Source organism: Muntiacus reevesi, chromosome 2, assembly GCF_963930625.1.
Source record: "Muntiacus reevesi chromosome 2, mMunRee1.1, whole genome shotgun sequence".
Classification (NCBI taxonomy): domain Eukaryota; kingdom Metazoa; phylum Chordata; class Mammalia; order Artiodactyla; family Cervidae; genus Muntiacus; species Muntiacus reevesi.
In genome coordinates, this window is record NC_089250.1 from 18489975 (window position 1) to 18517939 (window position 27965).

Consider the following 27965-nt stretch of genomic DNA (forward strand, 5'->3'; position numbering starts at 1 on the left):
TCAAACAGTATTCATCTGCCCCTTCTGTATATTGCAATGCATTTTTTTTAAGGTTACCTTAACATACATCCTACAATCAGATTGCACCTTCTCCCCCCTGCACCCCCCTCACCCACGCTCTGGTCATGTTATACAGTAGGCCCTCATACATAATAGTGTACATGCATCAATCCCAATCTCCCAACCCATCCCACACCACCCTCCTTGGTGTTCACAGGTTTGTTCTTTATGTTCTTTATCTTTCCTGTATCCAGCCCCTTGCCTCCTTCCTACCCTCCCACCCCCTGTCCCTCCCTAATCCTCGTGCTGAAGGAGGGGCACATTCCTGCAGCCTCAGGCTATTGTCTCTTCTTTCATCAGCCTTTTCTTTATTACACTTATGAATTTGAATTTATCTTTGTTTATGTCTGTTTCCATGCACTAAAATGGCACAGGCATCATCCTGGTTACTATTTGTTTGTAGCTCTGACTCAACCCCCATGTGTTTTTGAGTGAATAAGTGTTTTGAGAAATTTGAAGGAGAAAGTCCATAATGATTTTACTTTTTCTGATACCGTGTATTGCAGGTTGCTTCTTTGCTGGGTGGACTAGATTGGCTGTTTTTATGTCATATGATATGATCCTGTGATTTTTATTAGTCACCAGCTAAAAACTGCAGATTATAGGTAAAGCAAAGAAAACCTGTTAAATATTAAGACATGTACATAAGTCAGCCTTATGCATGCCCATGGTCATACTTCTGAGTCATCAATGTTTGGCTACATCCTTGCATGTTTTGCAAGGGCTGCAAGTTTTATACCAAAATCCTGGTCTGATGGATAGCTTGGTCCTCGTCATTTACAGATTTATTTAATCACTTATTTATTTATTATTTTATTTTATTTATTATTTATTAAATTTATTTATTTAATCACTTTCCCTGAGAGTGTTTTGTTATTGAACATGGTGTTAAAAGGTGACCCCGAGCAGTCTGTTACCAGCAGTGTCTCAGCATCCTTGTAATTTTTGCTGGATCACAGGTCACAGTTGCCCTGGGAAAGACACCTGAGCCTTCTCAGGCTTTTAAAGCTTTCTAGAGAACATCATGATCGTAGAAGGTGCAAGCTGCTGACTTACTTAAGGGAGGCATTAGTGGGACATAAAAAAAAGCCCCCTAAAATGTTGCTCACGTTCCTACATAGTCATCAATTCTATTAGCTCTAAAGTTTTTAATTACTTGAATATTTAAAATATTTAATTATCAGAAAATGTGAAATTACTCTGTGGTTGTAGCTAAAGCGACAGATTAATTTTCCATTTAATTGGAAAACAATATTTGAACAAGTTGTTTGATTATATTTAATATTTTATAAGCAAGTGAGTTGAATGTAATATATTCTCTTCTGAATATGTCATATATTTTATTTGTTTCAGACCTGTTTTCTTGCTGTTTAAAAATTGTTTTTCAGAGAGTTCTGAGGTTTGTATTGTCATTAGAATGAATATGAATTATAATTATTACTCTTGGACCCCACCCAGGCTAGCAAAAATTTTATTCTCATTTAGGGAAAAATTTTTTTATTCTAGGAACACTGGAGTTTCATATTTACATGTTCAGTGTACAACATGTGGATATTATAAATTCGGAGCTACCATTAGCATTTTAGATCTAGTATATAGATTTTTGATATTATTTTCTTCATCTAATTCTGAGTAACATTTCTCTTTTATCTGTTCAGCTGACGAGATGTGCCTTTAAAATTCCTCCCTTTCTGCGCTCTCTAGAACAGAAGAGTGTAGACTTAGTTGGCAGCACGTGAGCTGAGAGTGGACTTCCTTTCCTCTTCAGTAGAGCATGTCCCTCAATCCCTGTCTTCCTGGAAGGAAAAGGAAGCCTTAGGGGTAGGGGTGGAGGTTCTTGTTATTCCTTCAGAGACAAAAGACACAGTAGTATTAGTATTTTTTCTTTAATTCTTTCCATTCTATTTTATTTGATTTTTGGCCATGCCTTGTGGCATGTGGGATCTTAGTTTCCCAAGCAGGGATCAGACCAATTCCACCTGCATTGGAAGCATGGAGTCTTAACTACTGGAGTGCCAGGGAGTCCCAATGGTATCAGTTTTGATGCTAGTGTTTCTGTTGTGCGTGGGTCTTCCTGCTGCTCTTTCCCCGACATCCCAGTGCTTTTCCCTTTTCTCCGGCACTGCCAGCTGCCTGGACCTTCTTTGGTCTCCAGATTCATGTCGCTGTTCCGTCGCTGGCTTTTTGAACATGCGTGTTGACTGTTCCTTCCCCTCTTCTAACTCCTCTCCTCTGGTCAGAACTAGGAGAGCTCCACCTCTGGAGAGGTCCTGACACCTGCCTCCTGTGGCCCATTATCCTATCCCCTTGCTTTTGGCCAAACCAAAAGACGGTGCACCCAGCAACTGCTGATTCCCTTTCTTCCCAACATAGCAATTATGTCTAGCATAGCATAGCATCAGGCTTCATTTTAAATGTGTCTTTTTCTTTTAACGAGGGCATACCTGTATTTGTTGCTCTGGGTTTCTGTTTTTGAGGGAGGCATGCCTTAACTTCTGGTGGCATGAAATCTCTTTCACAACCTTTGCATCTAAACACTTTACTTTCGTTGAATGCACTTGTAGTTGTAAAGGGCTACCTATTTGTAATTTTTGTATTTAAACTGTTCTTCTCATGAAACATTTTTGTAGCAAACATTTCAATAAAAAATATACTATTCCTTAGATAGTATATCTTTCCTTACATTGAATGTTTACGTTTTCACGAATCTCTTCTAGATTAAGTTGGGGAAAATTTGAAGGGAGGGCAAGGAAAGTTAGATTATATCAGCAGAAATCTAGGCTTTTGGACTTACTCCTATTTTAAGTCCCTGGAGGAACTAATTTTCCTGAGAACTTTGTATTTTAATCATAAACAGACCTGATTCAGTAATAACTTTCATAAACCTTTGGCTGAGAGTTTGGCATTAATGTCCTGAACTCATAGAAAGAGAAACATATTTCTGTGGATTGGCCAAGAAAAATAGGTCTCAATTCAAATAAAAATAATGTTTGTTATTTTAAAAAGATTTTTCCACTGAGTTATGTGTTAAACTTTTGCTAATTTAGTTGTCTAATATTGGACATGACTTAGGCAGCAATTTGATATACTTTCTGTGGCTCAATATAATGACTATTTCAGTTTTTACAATTTTGCTCTTGAGTAGGAGTTAAGTTGAATTAGGGTATACATAATTATTTAATTAACTTTTGTTATTTATTTTGTAGATTTTTATAAAAAGATAAATCCCACATCTTATTTCCTTCAATATATTGGAAACCATAAAATATGCAGTGGATTTTAATGATGGTGAACATGTCTTCTTTAAGATGTGTGTGCATTTTTCCTTCTGTAAGTGACTGAACTAGCATTTTGGATCTACTGCATCCCTAGGAAGTCTTTATCTTGGCTTCTCTGCCATTCTGTCTGTAAGCTCACTCACTGTTTTATTTGCAGAGATCCCTTTCTTTTGCTCTGCCTGAGTGTGCACAGGTCATTTTTCTAAATGGAATTTTATGTGCTCTTCTTTGGCATGACCTTTTAATTTCTCTTCCCATCCCTCCAGCTTTATATTACCCACAAAAACTAGCCAACTACTTCTTTCTAGATGTCTTTTAGCCATTTTTACACTTTCTCCCAAGCAGAGGGGAAGTGGTCCCTAGTCTGAAGGGCAGTGTGAGGTAAAGCCCCTAGTTCTGGACGTGGCCCACCATCCACATCCAGTTGTGCAATCCATCAGAGCCTCTGGATGCCAGAATGACCTCACTCCCTGTGTAATGGTCTGCAGTTAATTTCCGAGTGTTTCCTAGAGCTAGAAAATTCTATGATTGTCAGTGACTTTCTTATTTTTTGTCATTTTGCCATGGGTCTCCCAGGTTTCAAACTAATTTTGCTTTTTCTCTTCCTTCTACTGCTTCTTGTTTTATCTGTTGCCAGGTGCTACATATTATACCTTTAGTCTGGTGTGTATCTGTGTCCTTCTACTTTTTTTGCACCTGTTCGCACTTCAACCTCACTCCCTTCGACTGGACTCATGTAACATTTGTCTCTCTCCACCATCTGTGCTTTCCTTAGTCAACCCTGTATCTTCCTGTTTGCTTCATCTTTCAAACCACCGTTTGTATTGCATCACCTCCAAGTGTAAAGGCATTAAAAAACTCTCTCCTGCACTGATTTAAAATTAACTACATTAGCTGGGTGTTCTGAGAATTCTGCAATCCAGAATTCTAGTTAACCTTTTTTAGACTTTATCTCCTACCTGACCTCATGGATATCCTATGCTCTGTTGGACTTCTGTGCCTTTCTTTTCAATGAATATTCTCTTTCTTCTGCCTCCAGTGTCCCCCCTCCTTTAGAGTCAGCATTGTGTCATTAATTACTTAATCCAGTCTCTGGTGTGTTTTGTTTTTGGCTGTGCTGCACCATTTGCAAAATCTTAGTTCTCCGGCCAGGGATTGAACCCAGACCCTCAACTGTGAAAGTGCCAAGTCCTAACCACTGGATTGCCAGGAAAGTCACATATGTTTTGAATGTTCACTCTGAGACATCATCCTGCTTGAGAACAGAGTGGTTAGAACGGGAAAGAGGTCCAGATTGGGTCCTAGTTCATCCTTCTTACCTGGGATCCTAAATAAGCTGCTTAATCTCTAGTTTCCCAGAGGGATGGGCATAACCTGGATGGAAACTGTCACTTAAGGAAAACCAATATTCCAAAAGCCTCTCTGGAGAACAAGGAGTCTGATAAAATTTTGAGGAACTCCAAATAATTGATTTCAGTTAATGATCTTTCCACAAGGCACCAGTCAGTTTTTATCTCATGCCATCAGGTGTTATTTTCATTGCTTTTGAGTCAAGATGTTCTGGTACCCCTCAAGAGGAGGTGATGTCATGTGCTCATAGCCAAAGGCTGAGACTTGACTTCCGCTTTGAGGGACTTACTGGCCTGATCGCTATGAGCTGCTCTTTCCTTCTCTGGGCAATTAGGGAAATTATTAATACCCCCCCCTTTTTTTTTTCACTTCTTTCAGAAGCTTTCATGACCTCCTCATAGTGGTTAACAGCTTATGCTCCTAAACCCTGAAAAACCATGGTCACTTTGATTTGACTCTCAAAAATTGTCTTATTTGTAAAATAGTGGATGGTATTCTCTTTGGGACTTGAAAGATGACAGTGGTACCCCTGGTAAAGCCAGGTTACAGAAACATGAATATAGGGGAGTTTTGTTGGTAATCGTCTGATATGCTGGGTTTTAATGACATGTGTGGACAAGATGGACATTAGAAGTTCAGTGGGATCCAGATTTGCACAGGTATTCAAATACATATTACTCAAAGGCAACACTGGTGATGGAGAAAGGGGATCAAATCTGTCACATTGGTTCAGAAAACAAATTTCTTTAACCATTAAAGTCCACCGAAAATGGATTTGAGATGAGAAAACTCTATTAAGAGATAAGAAATAATGTCTTAAATCCATGCTGTTGCAGCGGAGATAAAAAAGAATAAATTTGACAGGTACCAGGGGGAAGAATCTTTTGGTCTTGGTAATGATCAAGGTGTGATTTTCTCTGGTTCAGATATTAAAAATTGCTGGCAATAATTTCAGTAGAACAAAGGGTCAGGCACCAGATTTCTAGGGGGTTGGGAATAGTGGGTTTTCCCAGGTGGTGCCAGTGGTAAAGAGCCTGTCTGCCAATGCAGGAGACATAAGAGACACAAGTTTGGTCCCTGGGTCAGGAAGATCCCCTGGAGGAGGGCACGGCAACCCACTCCAGTATTCTTGCCTGGAGAATCCCATGGACAGAGGAGCCTGGTGGGCTACAGTCAGGAGCATTGCAAAGAGTCGGACACAACTGAAGTGACTTAGCACGCCTGCATGAGTAGTAGGGGGTATAAAACATGAAAAACAAGAGAAAAAGAGGAAGGCATTTTGTTTTTTTCAATAATGGGGGGAGTGGTTGCCTAGTTGCCTGTTGGTATGAAGAAGTCATTGCTCATTGGGATAGAGCTGTGCACTCAAAATTTAAAGAGAACCTTGATTACCATGCATTAATAAGCCAGCTTTCATCAGGCTTCATATTTGATTAGTTCCTCCTGGAGTCTTCCAAAGGGCCTCTGGTATCTCCTAGCCTGAATGGTTTTGTGTTACTGGAATTTATCTTGTTGTCTATTTCTTCCAACAGATTGCTATGGAAATATTAAATAACACTGGGCTTGATTCTTATCTCAAGGGATTCTGACTCTTAAAATTTCTGTTCATGTTAAGGAACTTTTTCTTTGGTAGAAAATATGATATGACTGGTGATTTTGTTTTTTCTTGTTTACCCTCTGCATGCTTTGCTCTATGTAATGAGATGATAGAACTGTTTATCATCAAAATTTATAGCTTCTTTCTTATATTGTTTTTCTGTTAGGTAAGAGGCTAATGTGTACAAATTAAAATATTGATTTTTTTTTTTTACTGTAGTTTAGCAAAAACATTTAGCAAAAAAATTTTAGTAACCAAGTGATTATAAGGCAGTGGCCCTAAAGGCAAACTTGTGTACTATAGATTGGAATGTAATTGATGAATGAACCTGGCAATGCCTGTCTTTGATTTCAATATTTTACTAATGTGAGTACTGTTTACAGAGAAATGTTTGCTGTTGGATAAGTATGTTAATTGTTACACTAGTGAAAAGTGCTAGAAACAATCTACTGTTGTCCATTTATGGAGGAATATCTATATCAATTATTTTACATTTGTACAGAGGGATACTCTTAAAAGCCATTAAAAGAATTAAGGTAAAAGTATTGAAAGATTTCCCAAACGTGTCTTTAAATGAAAAGAACAAGTTTCACAGGGTATATATTATATGTTTCACTTCACATAAAAATTATACCTGAGTATATGGGCATCTCATGCATATGTTAAGTATAGGGAGGAAATGGGAGAGATATTTTCCAAATTGCAGGTGTGATTCTAAATTGCAATTGTGAATCATTCTAAAGAGAAAACTTGGACTAGGAGTGTAGTGATGACATGGAACCTCCATGTTTTATTCTCTATACTTTAGCACCAGCTAATCTTTTATGAGATGATTTGATGATGGGGAAATACTCCCTATAACATTAAAAGAAATTACTAAGGAGACATACTTCCAACACTGAGGTGGGTTGGTTTCTCCTGCTTCTGATGTTTCTTTGTATTACTTCTATTCTTCCCTCAACATCCAACATCTTCTTTAACATTTACTTTATGATCTGTTTTAAATTAATATTTAAAATTATTCTATTGTTTTTTATATTCAATTTTATAAATGCATAATGTCTTTCATTAAAAAGTTTAATGCAAGATTGGAGTCACTTGCCCTTTGAAAAGTGTCACATGACTGGATATATGTCCCCGTGTTTTGTGCCCTGATGTGAAGGTTCAGTTCAGTTCAGTTCAGTCGCTCAGTCGTGTCCGACTCTTTGTGACCCCATGAATCGCAGCACGCCAGGCCTCCCTGTCCATCACCAACTCCTGGAGTTTGTTTAAACTCATGTCCATAGACTTGGTGATGCCATCCAACCATCTCATCCTCTGCCATTACCTTCTCCTCCTACCTTCAATCTTTCCCAGCAACAGGGTCTTTTCCAATGAATCAGTTCTTCGCATCAGGTGGCCAAAGTACTGGAGTTTCAGCTTCAGCATCAGTCCTTCTAACGAACACCCAGGACTGATCTCCTTTAGGATGAACTGGTTGGATCTCCTTGCAGTCCAAGGGACTCTCAAGAGTCTTCTCCAACACCACAGTTCAAAAGCATCAATTCTTCGGCATTCAGCTTTCTTTATAGTCCAACTCTCACATCCATACATGACTACTGGAAAAACCATAGCTTTGACTAGATGAACCTTTATTGGCAAAGTAATGTCTGTGCTTTTTAATAAGCTGTGTAGGTTGGTAATAACTTTCCTTCCAAGGAACAAATTTCTTTTAATTTCATGGCTACAGTCACCATCTGCAGTGATTTTGGAGACCCAAAAATAAAGTCTGCCACTGCTTCCATTGTTTCCCCATCTATTTGCTATGAAGTGATGGGACTGAATGCCATGATCTTAGTTTTCTGAATGTTGAGCTTTAAGCCCACTTTTTCGCTCTCATCTTTCACTTTCATCAAGAGGCTCTTTTAGTTCTTCACTTTCTGCCATAAGTGTGGTGTCATTTGCATATCTGAGGTTATTGATATTTCTCCCAGCAATCTTGATTCCAGCTTGTGCTTCGTCCAGGCCAGCGTTTCTCATGATGCACTCAGCATATAAGTTAAATAAGCAGGGTGACAATATACAGCCTTGATGTACTCCTTTTCCTATTTGGAACCAGTCTGTTGTTCCAAGTCCAGTTCTAACTGTTGCTTCCTGACCTGTATACAGATTTCTCAGGAGGCAGGTCAGGTTGTCTGGTATTCCCATCTCTTTCAGAATTTTCCATAGTTTCTTGTGATCCACACAGTCAAAGACTTTGGCATAGTCAATAAAGCAGAAGTAGATGTTTTTCTGGAATTCTCTTGCTTTCTTGATGATCCAGTGGATGTTGGCAATTTGATCTCTGGTTCCTCTGCCTTTTCTAAATCCAGCTTGAACATCTGGAAGTTTATGGTTCATGTACTGTTGAAGCCTGGCTTGGAGAATTTTGATCATTACTTTGCTAGCATGTGAGATGAGTGCAACTGTGTGGTAGTTTGAGCATTCTTTGGCATTTCCTTTCTTAGGGATTGTAGTGAAAACTAACCTTTTCCAGTTCTGTGGCCATTGCTGATTTTTTTAAATGTGCAGGCATATTGAGTGCAGCACTTTCACAGCATCATCTTTTAGGATTTGAAATAGCTCACCTGGAATTCCATCACCTCCACTAGCTTTGTTTGTAGTGATGCTTCCTAAGTCCCAGTTAACTTCACATTCCAGGTTGTCTGGCTATAGGTGAGTGATCACGCCATCGTGATTATCTGGGTTGTGAAGATCTTTTTTGTATAGTTCTTTTTTGTACAATAAACACTAGTAGATTAAAGATTTCTAATCAGATTAATTTTCTGAAGAATTGTAATCATGGATTTTTAAATGGACCATGAATTTATTTGCTCTCATTTATGAAGCATAAGATTAAGTCTGATATAATAGCAGTCACTTCCTATTTCCATCAGGAATGTAGAGAGTGTCCAAAATAAAGAATGGATAATCACCAACTATGATTACTCTCTTGAAGAGTTTCATTAAAAACTTCTAAAAATTTACTTTTTAAATCTCAAAAATTATTACCCACCATCTAGCATGTAGAATTATGTTTTTTTTTGGAATTAGTACATTCAAATCTTTGAAAATATGCAATTATGAAATGAATTTACTTTATAGGCTTAAGAACAACCTTTGTAAATATGCTTTTAATAAACAGAAATTGGATTTATTCTTTAAAATTTTATTTTAAACTTGCTTAACTACTTTCCAACCACATTCTCTGAAACCAAACCTTGTCTTTTCTATTTTTGAAAACAATTTATTATCCTCAAGTCACCTTCCAGGTTTAAAAATAAAACATATATAAGATAGACAACAAATGTTTGCAATTAGTGAGTTTAGGTGAAGAGTCTGTTGAGTGTATTTATTCAATTTTCTGTAGGTTGGACATTTCCCCCCAATATTTGGGGGAAAAGCAAGTTGCCTGTAATCCAGATTTTTTGCATTTTCTTTAAAATAACAGTCAACTCATTCCTATCTGAATGTGGTCCTTGCGGCTCAGGAAGTGAAAAGTATTTCAGCCTCAGCTTAAGGCCTTGATTTAAGAAATATTGGGTCACAGAACTCAGGTTCCATTTCATCTGCAGCCGCCTCTGTTTATAATTTCCCTGTCCTCGTTGTCCTCAACAATGGATGAGGATGTGGATGTTGGTAGACTGGGTCAGGCTGTTTTCATTCTCATGGTGCACTTAGTTTGTTGCCTTTTTTTTTTGAGGACTTTATTGGATTTGTTACAATATGCTGTTTTCTTTCTTTCTTTTTTTAAATGTTTTGTGGTTTTGGCTGCAAGGCATGTGTGATCTTAGCTCCTCAACAAGGGATCAGACCCACACTCCCTGCGTTGGAAAGCCAGGTCTTAACCACTGGACCAGGGAAGTCCCTAGGTTGTCACTTTAGCAATCCAGAGTGGTCCAGGACTGGGCTCGCGGGTAGGACCCTGGAGACAGGAGCTGAGTTGAATGGTGCTAGTTTGTAAAGATGCCCCTGAGGCCCTCTGACCTGGCTCAGCAGTAGCTGACTGGTGAATAGCAAGTAGGGGTGATTGTGGGTGTTCCTTCCTTTCCTGCCTGTAGGGTCTTTTTGCATTTCACCTTGTGGTGCTGGGAACCTGGGTTTGGGCCTGTACAGGTCACCTGTCTTGCTCTGTAGGAGCTTGCCTTTGAGTCTGGGAGATTACCATGTGGACTGATGGCTATATAACAAAGGATGGGTTATTTAATCTCTCTGAGCTGCAGTTCTCTGTAAAACAGAAATAGTATGTGTATAGGGTCTGGCACATTTGTGGAGATGTTTAATATTATCACAATTCTCAATAAAGTGTTTTCTCTCTTCCTACCCATCTTTATCCTCTGAGGGATGTACTCTATATATAAAGGTCTTTTCAGTATTTCTCTAAAATATCTATAAGATTAAATAAATGTTTTGTTCAAAATGTGTGCATTTAATAGTTATACTTATTAAACCCTAAAAGTAATGTTGTGCTCAAGGCCACGACTTTTTAGTTGCTTTGCTGAAGGGAAAAATTGGGGTGAACTATAACTTGTGTTTTGTACCCCAGGTCAGACCCTCCAAGGTGATACCTTTCTCTAGGCTAACTTAGATGCCACAGAGGTACCAGATGCACTTTGGTGTCGAATCTCTTTCTAAACTGGTTCTAACTGGATTTTAGGAAATCAAATTACCATTTCAGATAAGAATTGCCCTTTGCTATCAGAGTGGTGGTGGTAGTTGTTAGAAATTCATTGGCTGATCGTCCACATAGTTCCTGACTTAGGAATGTTCTGTTTGCATTCATCAGAAACTTATTTGGAATTTTGGATTTGGATCTAGTCATGTACCATCGCATTCTTTCTTGTGATGCTGGCTGGTGGCAGTGATTCACAGCTCACAGTCAGTGTGTGATCAAAAGGGTAAACAATCAGTACACCAACAAACATCTGTTCTTCCCTTTCAATACAGTGTTCAATAAATGACATGAGATAGCCAACACTTTATTATAAAATAGGCTGTGTGTTAGATAATTTTGCCTAACTGTCGGCTAATGTTTTTGGAGCACATGTAGATCAGGCTCGGCTAAGCTGTGATAGTCAGTAGGTTAGGAGTGTTAGATGCATTTTGGACTTAACAATATTTTTGACTCACTATGGGTTTGTTTTGACTCACTGTGGGACTCCATCATAGGAGATCTGTAATTCATCTGTTAGTTGGTTCAAATGATAAACATCTGATAGATGAATAGCCCTATTAGGATATAAAACTAAGCAGTAATCTGGGCAAGTATGATTAGGTGTCAAACATGATGCTGGCATTTGTATATTATTAATATCTGTTATTAATCTGCTAAGACCTCTTTTTTTTCACTCATCCCAGGCCCACCTGGGTAATCATAGCTGGCTCCTACCCGAAGGTCATATGTCTTCCAAACTGTTCAGTGACACGATATTGGTGGTTTGCAATCTGCCATGGGGGGAGTATTTGTATTGGCAAACATTACAAATAATATCTTTTTCCTGTTTAACAATTTTTTTTTTTTTTTTTTTTTGAGAGCCTGCCCTAGCACACTCCTAGTCATGTCATGTCTTCATGGCACTTTCTAATTTTTTGGTTATCCCTCCAGGTCTCTGCTTTGAGAGCCCGTCATTGTATCGAACTTTTCTCTAGCCTGGATGATCAGACTTGTCTTTAGCCCAAGTGAGTTTCTGCGCATCAGTGTCTGCCCGCACCTTCTCTGCTGGAGCCCTGCAAAGAGCTTAGGATGGTTCAGGGCCGTCTCCCTGTGCTTTCTTAGTGACCTTGCTGTGATGGAAACCCCAGGACTGACCTGAGGAGAGTCAAAGTCGCTCAGTCACGTCTGACTCTTTGCAACCCCATGGCCTGTACAGTCTATGGAATTCTCCAGGCCAGAATACTGGAGTAGGTAGCCTTTCCCTCCTCCAGGGGATCTTCCCAGCCCAGGTCTCCTGTATTGAGGGTGGATTCTTCACCAACTGAGCCACAGGGGAAGCCCAAGAATACTGGAGTGGGTAGCTTATCCTTCTCTGGTGGATCTTTCTGACCCAGGAATCAAACTGGGGTCTTCTGTATTACCGGTGGATCCTTTACCAGCTGAGCTATCAGGGAAGCCCATGAGGATGCGATGTGAAACTGACCCTTTCAAACTTGCAGACCTATCAGAAAAGCCAGACAGGGTGCCAAGTATTCTTTAGGGTGTCAAGGATTAAGTGCCTTGAGAAGACAGCTACTCCTTAGATGTGTGCAGGACAGTATATGTGTTTCTATTTTTAACATACCTTTGTATGTTGATGGTATCTCTTTAGACTGTTATAAGTGAGTTCTGTGATTGCAGGTCTCTATGACTTCCTCAAGCATGTTTGACTCAACTATATAACTTTCATATCTTCACTAGTAATAGTGTCTGTTTAATGATTCTTTTAAGAAGTTGGAATTTTATTAATATCTGATTGCTACCCTCAAGAATATGTACAGGCACAAAAACCACCTGCAGTTCTGTTTTGACCAGGAATTCTCATGTGGAGATGATTTTCAAAATGATGGAGGATAGAGACTAAGACCAGTGTGGCCTGAGGAGGCTGGGTTTCACATTTAATGCCCAAGGGAGAAAGGAAAGACACTTCAGGAAGGAGGGATCTGGCCACTAGGGCTCACAGAGAGGCAAGAATCAGGATGAAAGGGCTGTGAGACTTATTTTAGAAATTGCGGAATGACAGATTCAGGGTTTTGAATAGGAAATAGTATTTGGTATTCTAGATTTAAAGGTAACCTGAATCACAAAGGCTGAGCTGACTTTACAGGGACAGTGTGAAAGGTTCCTGAAGGTGTTTCCCTTGTATTGTGTCTATCTGAAGATACTGTTGTTCACAAGTTGTTCACAAGGGTGAAATAAGTCCTTAGTCTGGGTGGTGATACTAAAGATAGCTGTTGAGGTTTTTAAAAATACATGGATTGTTTAATACTTTAAATTTTGTTTCAGTTTGTTATCAGTTACAAAGTCTGTTTTCTACTGAATCACAGTACTTGTTGGGTAAAACTTTTTTAAGAGAGGAGGCTAACTTTTTTAGCAGCCCAATTCAACCTGTCTGTCATCTGGGGAACAAGTAGCAGACAACTCTATCTTCCTTTATCTCAACATTTGGGAGTAAATATTTCAAGATTCAAACAGTTTCTATCCCCATGAATGACCTAAAGTCTTAAATATTTAAAGATTTTTATTTTTGTAACTGAAAGTAACTAGGTATCTGTTATGTTTCCTATTAATATTTTAATTTGTGCTATCACTGCTGCAATCATTTTTTACTGAAAATTGTATAAAATGAGCCTCTTGCTCTGAAGGCCTCTTTCTGGTAAACATTGATAAGACAGTCTTTGATATAAAATGAGCTCAAGTTTTTTAGACCATGTGCAAATCACAAATTCTGGTTTTAATTATATCTCAAGGGAACAACCTGAGGAAACCAAAAGAACTGACATAATTGGATCAAATTGTGTAATCAAAAGCAAATGATGTGGTTATTAATCCTAATGAAATGATTTCCCAGCATTTAATTCATTTCTCTGATTCCAGAAATTTTAGTAATAAGTGTGTTGAAAAGGGTATTCTGAGCAGGTACTCTTCCTAAATAGTCCTTTTCTCCAGACTGTTTTTGGTTGAAATATTTCTGAAGGTTAAACCTTAGAACAGAGAATCTATTCTATATATGAAGTCACATGCTATACATGAAGGTTTAGTCCTATTTTATTTGTGTAGAAGGCAGTATTCCAAGCATTTTATGTTAACTTATCCTCATAGATTACCAGTAGATAGTATTATATTATTCGTCTCAGTTTATAAAATGAGTCAAATAAATCAGAGAAGTTACATCATTTGTCAAAACCATTCTGCATGGAGATTCCGTTTTTAACCACAAGGCTCATGTGCTCAGCTGGTGAAGAATCCGCCTGCAAATGCGGAAGACCCCAGTTTGATTCCTGGATCGGGAAGATCCCCTGGAGAAGGGAAGGCTACCCACCCCAGTATTCTGGCCTGGAGAATTCCATGGGCTGTGTAGTCCATAGGGTTGCAAAGAGTCAGACACAACCGAGTGACTTTCACTTTCACTAAGGTGTCAAAACAACCATAATACGTTTAATAGTTTAAATTAACGTATTTGTTTAACATCTTAATTTTTGTTTGGTATTTGCATCACATTCCAAGCATTAGGGCAATGTAGCAATGCACAGCTAATTAGCTTTATTAATGTTAACCTCTCCATTTATTATAAACTTTTGAACCATGATCTACAATTGAGCATTCAAACCATGCACCTTGTGTTAAACATATAATAGGTTTTGTTTTGTTTGAGAATACGATCTCTTGATCCCCAGGAAAGCTAGCTTTTGCGTCACTGACTAACTAGGAAATTAAGGAATTTTTTGTTTTGGAAAACTACTTTCTCTAAGCCATTTCAAGTAAGTTAATGACTGTGTTTCATATGTGAATTATAAGACTGCATTGGAAAGTAATAAACCAGTACAAATAGATGTTTACATAAGTGGATTTTGTTATGGGACCCACTTGTTGTTCTTTACTTGTTTCTTAACAATTTAAAATAATGAGGTGTAGAACTTTGAGGACTACACAAATTTTTTAATAAGCCCTTAAAAATTAATAATGGTGAAATATGTATTTATCATCAAGGAAAAAGGGTTAAATAAAATACATGTTAGTCCCCATTGGAAGCAATATGAGGTTTTTATGGACCACAAAGTGCAGTGATGAACTTGCCTTGTAGGGACGACTCTTTACTCTTTACTCTTTTTTGGATTTTTTTTAAAATTGGAATTTCTTCTAATTTATTTGATACGGCATCTTACCAATCTTCTTTTTTTAAACTTTTCTACCATTCAAATACTACACCAAAATGATTAAGAAAAAAACAACTGTGTGCTGGAACTGATTCAATACGATATACAGTGTCAATGCCCAGTTTCATCTTTTTACTTCCCAATAATATTCTAATTTTCTTTCTAGATCCTTAATTCTTTGTAGAGTCACTTTTCAAAGGAGTTATAAAGTAGCAACATCACATAATAAAAAGCAATTTATGAAAGTTTTGTAACGTTTTTTAAAACTAAAAATGCCCTTTATTTCTAAAAGATTTTATGCTCATTGTAAAAATACTTAATGTTATAAAGACAGTAAAAATCACTGCCATTCAGTTGTAATAACTGGTAAGATTTCCTGATGTTCATTGTTTGTATGTATGTGTGTGCACTATTTGCTCAGTTGTGTCTGACTGTTTGTGACCCCATGGACTATAGAATCCCACCCACCAGGCTCCTTTGTCCATGGAATTTCCCAGGCAAGAATACTGGAGTGGGTTGCCATTTCCTTCTCCAGGGGATCTTCCTGACCCAGGGATTAAACTCAGGTCTCCTGTATCAGCAGTCAGATTCTTTAACGCTGCACCACCTGGGAAATCATTATTTATATGTTTCTCCTAAAATGATGAAATGGTTGGATGGCATCATTGACTCAATGGACATGAGTTTGAACAAACTCCAGGAGCTAGTGAAGAACAGGGAAGCCTGGCGTGCTGCAGTCCATGGGGTCAGAGGGAGTTGGACATAACTGAGCTACTAAACAGCAGCCTAAAATGAAAATTCATAGACAAAAATATTTTAACAGTAATTCTCACTCTATATGAAAGTACATTTATTATATGTTCAGAGTTTAATATTTGTTACAACATGATTATTATATTTTCTCACAGGCCCTGGCCCTGACTTACTAGTTGGCAGGGGTCACATCCAGAACTGAATTGTGCTTGGCTCCTCTTCTCTGGGTTATAAAGAGCGAAACTGAAGAAGTACAGGCCTTAAGACCATTCTCAAAACCACAACGCTACTGCTGCAGAGAAATCTGCAATCTTTTTTAGGCCTAATTTCTTCATAATTAAAATTCCTGCCTTGTTGTGAGGATTAAATGAAAGATTGTGTAGGCAGTTTGTTGTATGTTATAGATGTTTCATAAAATTAGTTCTTTCTCTTTTCCCTAAAAATTTTGGTTTAATGGGTAGGATGCTTTGCATGTAGTGATAGCCATGAATCTATTCCAGCAAGCTCTTGAGACGGAGAATGTTGTATTTCTTTAATTCGGATTAATGTACTGGGTGGATCCATTACATGTCTAGTTATAATTTCATGTAGAGCATTCAGTAAACTTTATTAAAGAATACTTTGCATGTCAGCAACACAGTTCTGTTATCCAAGTTACGTTGTGCTCAAAGATTTGTGAACTTATCACATGGTTACATTGCTCAGTTATAATTGAAAAAAGACTAGCAGAAACTTAATTCACAAAAAAGATCCCATCTGTTTTATTTACTGAAATATATTTAAGGGTTGTATTGTTGACTAAATTGAGATTGTATTGAGGAATAGAGAAGTGTGTTCTTTAGTAATTGGCACATCGGAAGTCCTTAGTATATGCTAACAATTATCACTTTTTGTTAACTAAAATTTATAAAATTTAAAATTCATAAGTGCCTTGCCTTTCGAAGAAGTGATTTGTCCTTATGTGTAGCAAGAAATATTTGTTTAGACTTTTTATTTTTTACTGATTTAAGTAAAAGTTTACTTAAACTAAAGAGCCTTTTAATGAATGGGAAGATTGATGATGAATGGAAAAGTCCTGATGCTGGAAAGATTGATGGCAGGAGGAGAAGGGGTGGTTGGATGGCATCATCAGCTCAATGAACATGAGTTTGAGCAAACTCCAGGTGTTATTGAAGGGTGGGAAAGCCTGGTGTGCTGCAGTCCATGGGGTCGCAAGGAGTCTGACATGACTGAGCAACTGAAGAACAAGTTTCTGCATTAACAAATTGATGATTAATTTTGTAATAATTTTTAAGCCAAGGAGAAATTGATTTTTTGAGAGAAAATAGTTATAAATTGGTTTTTAAATATAAATCTAGATATTTACTTACTCATGTATTGCACTTATTTTACCCTGACGATAAAGCATTTTAAAATGTCACTCCTGTAAGGATTAAATGTTAGAACAGCAAAATTGGTCAGATCACAAAATCAGTTTGTTTCTACAATTCATAAATTAAAGTGATTTTTTTCAGGAATGTTCAAAAGAAACCAATGGGTGTTAGTCTGATAAGGAAACCACACTTGAACCAGATTGATTACACTGGTTAAAATCATGTCACCTAATGGGTACACTTAGCCTTTGATGTGTGGTAGGGAACCTGAGCAGTGAGAGCTACTTCCTGCAAAATAAATGGCTTCCATATTGTTGAACTGGTGATAGTAGTCAAGTCTTTGGGATAAATATGCTAGGAGTCAGGCAGAGGATGCCAATTATGCTGGAGTTAGTTATTGAACTCAGTGATACTTAGTAAGGCTTCCTTTGTGTGTCCTGGAGTACAGGAATCGTGGAGGAAGATTCCTGCATATGACTGGATGTTAGACTAAGTATGCCTGATAGGATTCCTCCACTCCCTGAAACCTAATAATCTATAAGAAGCAAGCTTAGATTTTGAAACTTAATTTCAGGATTCCACTGTGCATGTAACAGGTGCAAAGATACATACTATTTGTTGTTCTCTGTGGTTAGATAGCTTCATAAATCAGCACCATCTGTTCTTCCTCTAAAAGACTCTTCTCTTGCCTTGGGTTGTGTGGAGTCATGTTGTGTATGTTTCAAGACAGGAAATGTTTCATTTCTGTGGGAAATGGAAATTTCATGGACTATGTTCAGGACTGTGTTTGCCATTCCGTTTGATCAGTATTAACTTGAGATGAGGGTGTTAGACATCCTCTTCAGGGTGGGCAACTCACATATAATATTCAACATCACAGGTACTGAATTATTCTTCATTTAATCCCAAGTTATTTGACATTGAACTCTGGAGTTCTGTGGAGCAAGTTTATATTAAGATGAACTGCACTGCCTTTAAAGGTATAAGAGCTATTATTTTCCCTCTATAATACAAGAAGACAGTTTTATTTTTAAAAATCTTGCTTATTATCTAGTGCTGTCTTTTCTTAAGAGCATTTTAATTCTTTTTTGTAAAGCGCTTTTGCTCTAGTAGAATACAATGATCTTTAAATAAAATTATATTACACATTTCCTGATTTTATTTCTTTAGAAGTTTGCTTATAGGTTTATCATTTTCAACAGTGAAATCCCCCCCCCACCGCCCCCGCCAAATGTTTTCAATTGTTTTCCACATATGATGGAAAATTATTTTTCCCTGGGGATTAGGCTAATTAATCAAATAGTGGCAACCTTAACACAAAAGCCTTCTGGAATCCAATTTGTGATACTCAGGGGACTTGGAACACAGATTCCCCTCAGAATTTATTTTCCACCAAATGTGATCCCCTAAAGTGGTTTAATTCATACTGTCAACATTCAAGTAATGTTGGAGCCTATGGCTCACCAAGAGTTAATGTATCTCTCATTAAGTTTGGAAAATTTTGGAATTCCAAAACTCCAAAAAGGTGAAAAAGATCATTTAGTTGAGCATTTGTGTAGCAGTGTAATTGAACTGGTTAAATTATTTTACATGAAAAATAATAATAACAACATTTGAGGAAGAATATTATAAATTTGTTTAGCAAGATATCATCAGAACTTTCTTTTCCTTTCTTGCTTCCTAAACATAAAAATCAAAGATTGGTAAGCATATCAGTCTTTGGGAGTTGCTGCCTCTAGTGAGAGGGGCTGGGGGAACACAGAGAGTGCTATTTTAATGAAATTTAATGAAAAATTTAATTCCAATTAATGAAAAATGGAAATTTAAGTAAGTAAGTATAACTTAAGTTTTTAAAGCACATTTAAACAGTATTTAAATTTTTTCTTGAAATTGTAGGCTTTTCTTTAAAGTAATAGCTATTCAAAATATTTATATCCTCAGAACTCAAGAGTATGAATGCAGAGATGCAGGTGATTGCTTTCTGGGTGAATTTTTATTGTGTTCCATAAAACAGACAATTTTCCTTGTTTTGTAAACAAACTGATTACAAAGTTTATCCTCTTGCATGAATGATGGAAGCAGGATTCAGATTTTAAGTGTTCTAACTACCAATTCTGTACTATTTTGCAATAGTATCCACTTCAGTTTTTGGATATCATTAACAAAAATCTGTGAATATAGAGAAAATATTTAGTGCCTAAGAAGGAAAAAATACAACTAGATAATTTTTGAAATTAAAAAGAAAATTATGGACTTAGCCTAATTTCATTTTTTCCCTCTCCTCTTACTACTTGACTCTTCCATCTTAAAAGCGTTGCTTAGGTCAGTATTATATCACAGATAAAGGGTTAACAAAAATTATTTCCCCCTCTGCACGAAAGTATAAACTTTGGTGAGGTTTTTGGTTTTGTTTTGTTCCCTTTTCCTGGAAACCTGATAAAGGTTTCCGTGAACAATCTTTGTATGATAATTAAATTATTTTGATTGGTAAATTGTATCTGGACTGGAAAAACTAGATATCTGACAAGCAGCTGTCCCTTTGGTGATGTCATGAGACATCCTGGCTTTTCTGAGGCAGGAGTCTTCTGAGCCAGGGTCGCACTTTGCATCCCGCCCCATCAGTGTCTTCCTGTGTCCTGAACTGTCATCAGGGGGACCCACAGGAGAAGGTCGTGGGCAGCTTCCAGGAAGGCGCCTGCCAGGGACCCGAGCACGATACTGCCTTCCTGGCAAGTTAGGTTTCCTGTTTTTTATTGTTTGAAGTAAACCTGGTGCCAGATTTAAATTAAAATTAAACACAGCATACTGGAAGGCGTTTAATGAAAAAAAACTAGCACTCTCTGTGTTCCCCCAGCCCCTCTCACTAGAGGCAGCAACTCCCAATTTGTGCAAATGTTGGTTGGTTCCGGTATTTACTTCCATGTTTTGGAATAAAATATTTATGTTGTTGTTTTGTGGTTACTAGCTATTGACATCTTTTGATTTGTCATTATGGAAGATGGGGTTTTCCCTTTAATGCCACATTTACCTTCCCGATTCTCCTCCTCTAAGTCTTGTTACATGAAAATTCCAAGTGGAATCAATACCCAGTGTCACATTATATGGTGATGTGAGAACCGCTCACAGCTTAGCCGAGTGGGTTCTCTGATTACATTTCCTTTCCTACGCATTTTCCTTCGCTGTTCTTGGAGCTAATTGCTTTGGCATTTTGACAATTTGGTTTGTTTTCTCTGTCTATACTTTAATCTGTGTCCCCCCCGTCATTCTCTATCAGGTCTCTGAAAATATTTCCCAAATACTAAAAAATATCAGAGTAATTATTATTATGATTTTTCTCATGGAGACGAACTTCCCAGACCTCTGTGTCCTGCTGGATTGTCACCATATTCTGGACTTACCTTGAGTTCTGTCCATTGTCTCATTGAGTTTTCTGGGTTTTACTGGAAGACATCCAAAAATAATTTTATAGGAAAGGGACCAGGGGAAGTAAAGACTTTGCTTGTCTGATTGGTGTTGTGTTTTGTTTTTTTTTTCACACTTGATTTTTGTTTTTCTTTGGTTGGGCATATTGTTCTACATTGAAAAATATGTTTTTCCCTTGATATAGAAGGTATAACTCTTTTCATGTAGTAGAATTTAATGTTTTACTGTTCAAAAGACATTCTTACCATAGAGCATGTGTTAATCATGTTCCCAGGTTTAGTTTGCTAGCGATCATACAAATGTGTGTATGTACTGTGTGTGTGTGTACTCAATCGCTTTAATCATGTCCGACTCTTTGCAACTCCATGGACCATAGCCCGCCAGGCTCCTGTGTCCGTACAATTCTCCAGGCACAAATATTGGAGTGGGTTACCATGCCCTCCCGCAGGGGCCTACAGATGCTACCACTTGGCAGTGCTCAGATTAAATTCTCTTGTTGGGAGATAATTTTCCATGGTTCTTTGGCCTTTCTGTACATCTTGAGAATGAAGGCCTTTGTGCCGCACTCTTCTTTCAATGATGTGTGTACAGCAAACAACCTTGGAAGACAGACACGGGGTCTCCCTCCAGAGCAGTGAGCAGGCATGTTTGTGTCAAGGGTTCCAGTTCCCTGGGCCCAGTTTCTCCTGTGTAGACCAATGTCCCCTGGGCCTCTTCTTATCACCTTTGAGAATTTTAGCTTAGGAATCAGTACACAAACAGATGATACTGTGGCTAATGCCATTGCTATAATGAACTGTCCTTTGTCTCTGAACCGAGGTGTCTTCTTTGACACCCATGAAGCTATGTGGCAGGCTAACTTAGAGCTTTCAAGCAGGATGAAATCATAGCCCCGTCACAGGTCTTCACATCTGTTTTCTCTCTGAAAATTTCCTCAGCTAGCAACCCATGGTGTTTTTTTTTCCCTGCCATTTACTGGATTGTAGAATATTCATTGGAAGGAGTGTTGTTGAAGCTGAAGCTCTAATATTTTGGCCACCTGATGTGAAGAGCCAAGTCATTAGGAAAGACCCCAATGCTGGGAAAGATTGAAGGCAACAGGAGAAGGGGGCAGCAGAGGATGAGATGGTTAGAGAGCATCACTGACTCAATGGATAAAAATTTGAGCAAACTGCAGGAGATAGTAGAGGACAGAGGAGCCTGGTGTGCTGATGGTCCATGGGGTCACAAAGAGTTGAACATGACTTAGTGAATGAACAACAACAGCAATGCAGCATTTAGTTGTTTATCATTTTTGATATGTTTTCTCATTCTGAAACCCTTTTATGATGAAAGTACTTTGTATAAAGCAAAGCGCAAGAAATCATGGGTTTTATGTAACTTTCTAAAATGCATATGATACATTCTGTATTTAGTTGAGTGGGTAATATGTTTGGTATTAAATTTTACTGCAAGACATAAAGTATGAAAGGGTGAATATATACTCTTAAAATATCTTATAGTTGTCTAACATTACCCTAAAACAATTACTGAGTTGTGTTTTATATGTCATGTGTTTATTGTTTCTCTTTTCAATAGCAGCTAACATTTATTGTCAATTACCATGTGTCAGGTACTATGTTATAATTTGTGGCGTGGGTTTATTTTACTTTTTCCTCTCAGTAATCTTAAGAAGAATTAGATGGTTTTATTGTTCCTAGTTTACAGAAGAAGGGATAGAAATACAGAAGGGGTATATAACTTGTTTAAGGATGTAAAATTGGCAGATGGCGCACTCATTGTTCACATCCAGGTCTGTTTAATTTTCAAAACTGAACTCTCAACCACTATTCTCTACTGTAAAATAGACGGGATAGGATAAAAAGTACATTGACTCACCTGAAAAATTTTCTTCACACTGCATAGTTTAAATTAATACTCTAGGCCTTCCATCTTGATTTGACACATTGCATTACTGAGCTTCATTTACTATGGTTACAATGGAATTAAGTGTATAACTCCTGCTAAAAGTGACCGTGTTCAGTTGCAGCTCTTAAGAGTATAAAACAACAAAATAAAGCAGTACAGGAGTTGCTGTGTACACATTCCGAGACTGTAGTTCCCACAGCAATTGCAGCCCAGCCTCAGGGCAGTGAATTTTGCAAAATAACTAAACACCATATGCAGCGACATGAAATAATATTCTCCATGCTCTTGGGGCCATGATAATGGCCACTGTGGGAACAGTGAATGTGTCAATTATCAGTTGCTGTTTCGTCACTATAGTTTGGGGCATTTCATTTATGTGGCTATTTCCCAGTGCTGCATAGGTGTTTCTGCCAGTTGTATATTGTGGTGGTGTTTCAGCAGTGCTTAAATTATTAATGAATCCTGAAACTAAATGTCTTTAACCCATAAACTATTTGTATGTTTTCCATCTGATTTATATACTACTGTGTTTCTCTCCTGTCTATCCCAACTCCCAATGGAAAAGCTTAATTTGGGGAATTTATTGTTTACATTGTAAGTGTGGCTCTTAGGCAGGTTCAGATGTTGGTTCACCTTTGAAATGTATCATGTACTGGTGCTTAAAAGAGATAAATGACTAAGAAGGACATAGGCAGAGCCCTTCGAAGCACAGGGTCATCAGTCTTCAAGTAGTTTGGCCTCATGCAGTGCTCCACCATTGAGGATGCATGAAGTTTATCTAAACTCATAGAAGAACTCGGCACATCCAGCTTCTTATTTTGCTGGATTCTCAGAGGGAAATGTCAATTGGGCAATACCAACTACCTTGCCTTCATATTGCCTTAGTGACTTGAAATATCATTTGATGCTCTATCTTGAACTTAGAGCCATTGCTTATCATTTTGTTGATTGATATCTCTGTTAATGGCTTATACATTTATATTATGAGTTAAAAATATACAACTTTTCTGTAATGGTAGACTCTCATTAGGTGGTTTAATAAGTTCATATATAAACTCACTGTTATCAAGTTTATATGGTAGAAAAAGATAAACCTAACAAATTATGGGTATGTAAATTATACACATAAACCTCCAAGATGTAAATTAAATAAATTGTATTGAGTTGTATTTGGAAGCATGTTACCCCAGAGATTTCCTGAGGATGATTTTGTTTTCATTAGCAAATACTTGCATACTACCTGCTGGGTATAAGACACTGTGGGGCCAAAGTAAAGCCCACGTGAGCCTCTTAGTCACTGTGTTCGGAGATTCTGAGTCTTTTCTAAGTATTCTAATTTGGATGATAAAACCGTTGATGTCATCAGATGTATTTATCCTTATTCAGATGATCCTGCAAAGCCAATATCACTGTTAGTGAACTGCTTAGTGAAAAGACAGTGGACAAGATGACAAAGAGAGGTATATTCTTGGGTGATATTTCATTTACTTTTATGAACCATCACATTTATTCCACATGCACCTTTTGAAGCATCGGCATATTTACTCAATTTCTCCAACATGTTGGAATATAATATATATTTTTGACAAACTATTGCCTTTCTGAAAGGAAGAGTGCAATGCTGGGAGATGGTTTGCTTACTCTTTGTCCCTTTCCCTGCACCTGGTCCTTTGTAACAGAAGTAAACAGAAGTGGTTCTTCATGGCTAAGATCTTACTGCCTTTACCTCTAAATGTTCAGTCAGTGGGCTTAGGATAACCTTATGTGACATTTCACAGGATGAAGTGTTCGAGTCTAGGATTGGACTAACTTCATGTTAATTTTGACGACTTGTGTTAATAGGAACTAGGGAACTGACAATAAGACTGAAGATTTTGCTAATCTTTAAGATTTATAATGGTCTCAACTGTTTGGATTACTAAAATGTAAAATATCTGTCCCCAATGTAATGTACCTTTATTTGAATATTATAACATTGTAGTAATATATTCAGAGCAGTAGTAAGCATGCATGCATGTATGCTTAGTCACTCAGTCATGTCCGACTCTTTGCAACCCTTTGGACTGTAGCCTGCTAGGCTTCTCTGTCCATGGAATTTTTCAGGCAAGAATACTGGAATGGATTGCCATTTCCTCCTCCAGAGGATCTTCCTGACCCAGAGATCAAATCTGTGTCTCCTGCATTGCAAGCAGATTCCTTACCTGCTGAGCCATCAGAGACACCCAATATATATCAACAACCTCAGATTTGCAGATGATACCACTTGAATGGCAGAAAGTGAAGAGGAACTAAAGAGCCTCTTAATGAAGGTGAAAGAGGAGAGTGGAAAAGCTGGCTTAAAACTCAGCATTCCAAAAACAAAGATCATGGGATCCAGTCCCATCACTTCATGAGAAATAGATGGGGGAAAAATGGAAACAGTGACAGACTTTATTTTCTTGGGCTCCAGAATCACTGGGGACAGTGACTGTAGCCACAAAATTAAAAGACGCTTACTCCTCGGATAAAAAAACTGTGACAAACCTAGACAATATATTAAAAAGCAGAGGCATCACTTCGCCGACAAAGGTCCATATAGTCAAAGGTATGGTTTTTCCAGTAGTCATGTATGGGTGTGAGAGAAGTCAGTTGTGAGGTCCAGAACTTTCCCAGTAGTGAGTGTAGCTCATGGTCACCTCCTTCAGGAGGACTTATTGCCACACACTGCGACTCCCAGGACTGCTGTTGCTAGAATCTCTGTCTCTGCGGCAGGCCGCTGTTGACTCATGTCTCTGCGGGAGACCCCCAGACACGCAAAGGCAGGTCTGCCTTAGGCTCTTGTGGGGGTCCCTGCTCCTTTCCTTTGGTCTGTGCCCTCCAACCATCTCTGGCAGGTATGAGGTTTGATTTTACATGTGATTGGGTCCCTCTTACCATCTTGTTGAAGCTTCTCATTTGCCCTTGATTGTGGAGTATCTTTTTTTGGTGGGTTCCAACATTCTCCTGTCAATGGTTGTTCAGTAGCTAGTTACAATTTTGGTATTCTTGCAGGAGAAGATGAGTGCATGTCCTTCTGCTCCGCCATCGTGGGTTTGATTTTTACATATTAAATATACCAAAAGGTGAAGTAAAAGTGATAAGGAGTTAACATAGGTATATGTCTTAATGTTTCCTTTCCTTATTGCAGAGGCATCTTGTTCACCCCCTGGGATATACTAACTTCGGGGACTTACTGCTTTAAAATGCAACTTTTCATATGGTCAAACCCATGTTATCATTAAAGGTCATCCTCACTAGACGAGAGACATAGTTAATGTGATCATAATGCCTGTTAGACTCCAGTTTTATCCAGTTTCTTTTCATTCACTTTCTAAGAATAAACCTGACCCAGGGTGTGCTTCTCTTTATTTAGGATGAGGATGTTGCAGAGGAAGACAGCAGCCGCGTGGAACCCGTAGGCCATGCCGACACCGGTGTGGAGAACATCCCCAACTTCTCTCTGGAGTAAGTTACTGACAGTTTCAGCTAAGTTCGTAACATCCATGTAGCTTCACTGATGGCAGCAAGTATTCTGAAACCGTATGGCATGCGGAATGTCTGTGCTTATTTAAAACATGCTTTGCACTGGTTTGTTTTCCAAAGAGCATCTTTCACCTACTGAGTTAATGATCTAATGTTAGGACCGTAGCATGGAAATTCACATGTACCTGCTCTGAGTTTCATGCCTTGGCAAATACTATCAAATGGTAGTCTAAAGTAGTATGTGATTGAAAATGCTTGTCATGTTCACGGCACAGTCACTGTTCTCAGGTTGCTTTTGTGTGTCAGTATTTTGTTTGTCCTTCAACTTTGCCAAATTAAAAATGATAAACATACTTTACTTGAAAAACTAGTTGGATCAGGTAAGCATCAGTCATTTTAGTATATGTTTTTATTGATTTGAAGAAATAGAATCTCTCAAGATATTTGACGGGGATCTTATATGAGGTTAGGGACCTTGAAAATGATTTTAAGTATAAAAGGTCAAAGAAAAACTTTCATATATTGTCACAACTTTGCAATTATCTTAAATAATGTCATGTTTGAATGGAAAATATTTTTAAGACTTTGTCTGGGTTACCTTAGAGCAGTCATTCTAAATTTTTTCTTTTGGGTAAAAGTTGGGGTGGAGATATTAATTATTAGACTCTTAATTTTGTCTTTTCTTGGTTTTCCAAGAAAGGACTGTAAGAATTTTCTCAGTGAAATTAAACAGGGTCCTGAGTCAGATTATGTTTGGATATTCAGGACCCAGTGTTCTCTAAGTAATTACATTTAAGAAACACTTGAATTGTCGTAGTTCTTATGAGAAAGACTATGAAATAAATAAATGGATCAAAAATACCATACTATCCTTAGTTGACAAACAGACATTAAATAGATGTTCAAATGCTATTAATGATATCTGAAATAGGATTTTAGGACATTCTATGAAAACATTAAAAACTTAAATATCCATGTAAATAGTATTACTTTAGTAAATATTTTGCAATATGACAATTTTAATTTAGCTAATTAGGATATTAACTAATGTCCTAAGTAGTATAAATGATTAAATCTATATACATATTTTCAATTTTGATTTGTTTGATATTCCAATCTTTAATTTTCTTGAGTCTTTGTATTACATAACCAGGGTATTTATCGTATATAGGATTACCTCAGGTTTTCATTTAAGACATACAGTTGAAGTATTGGCATTTTCCAGTGCATAAGAACTGTACTGGGATCCTGATCAAGTCCAAGTTACTTATGTTTGTCCAGGTTTCCTTAAACTAGATACCTAATATCTAGTTGAAATAGTATTTCCAAATACTGCTCATTAGATCAGTACTGTTTAGATTTCTGCGCCATGCTCATACCCACAGAAATACCTACAAACAAAGTGAAATCTCATTGAAATGGTTTAGTAAATTTACATTCTCTAGATTACACCAATTTGCAGTAAATTTAGGCTTATGATATTATTATTAAAGTACTGTAGTTATGTAGTAGAAGTCTACAAATGAAGTCATGTAACTTCATATAAACAGTATAAAGACTTGAGAGTTCAATTACAAACACTCTTAAGGTAATTGTTTGATTTTTCATGGGTGTCCACTGGGGTTGTGTCACCTGTATATGCAGTGAGCTTACAGCAGGCAGGATGTTAGGAGCAAGGGTGGTGGCATCCTATCTGGATGTCTACCTCCAGGGGCAGAGCTGTGCCCTTACTGGACTATTGGAAGGATCAATGAGGTGACCTGTGCAGGAGCGCTTTGTAAATTATTAAGTGCTGTGCAATGAAAACATCTTTAGCCCATTAGTCTTCATAATCCTTGGTTAGATATTAGGATG

The 27965-nt window shown here is 37.7% G+C and overlaps 1 protein-coding gene across 13 annotated transcripts in view; it reads left to right on the plus strand.

Annotated features, from left to right (window-relative positions):
• PARD3 (par-3 family cell polarity regulator) overlaps positions 1 to 27965 on the plus strand; it is a 553895-nt gene that overhangs the window by 274065 nt on the left and 251865 nt on the right. For all 13 annotated transcript variants that reach the window (XM_065921047.1, XM_065921054.1, XM_065921051.1 and 10 more), the window contains one exon: positions 26002 to 26093. In XM_065921047.1, the coding sequence (XP_065777119.1) occupies positions 26002 to 26093 (92 nt within the window). The remainder of the gene's footprint in view (positions 1 to 26001; positions 26094 to 27965) is intronic.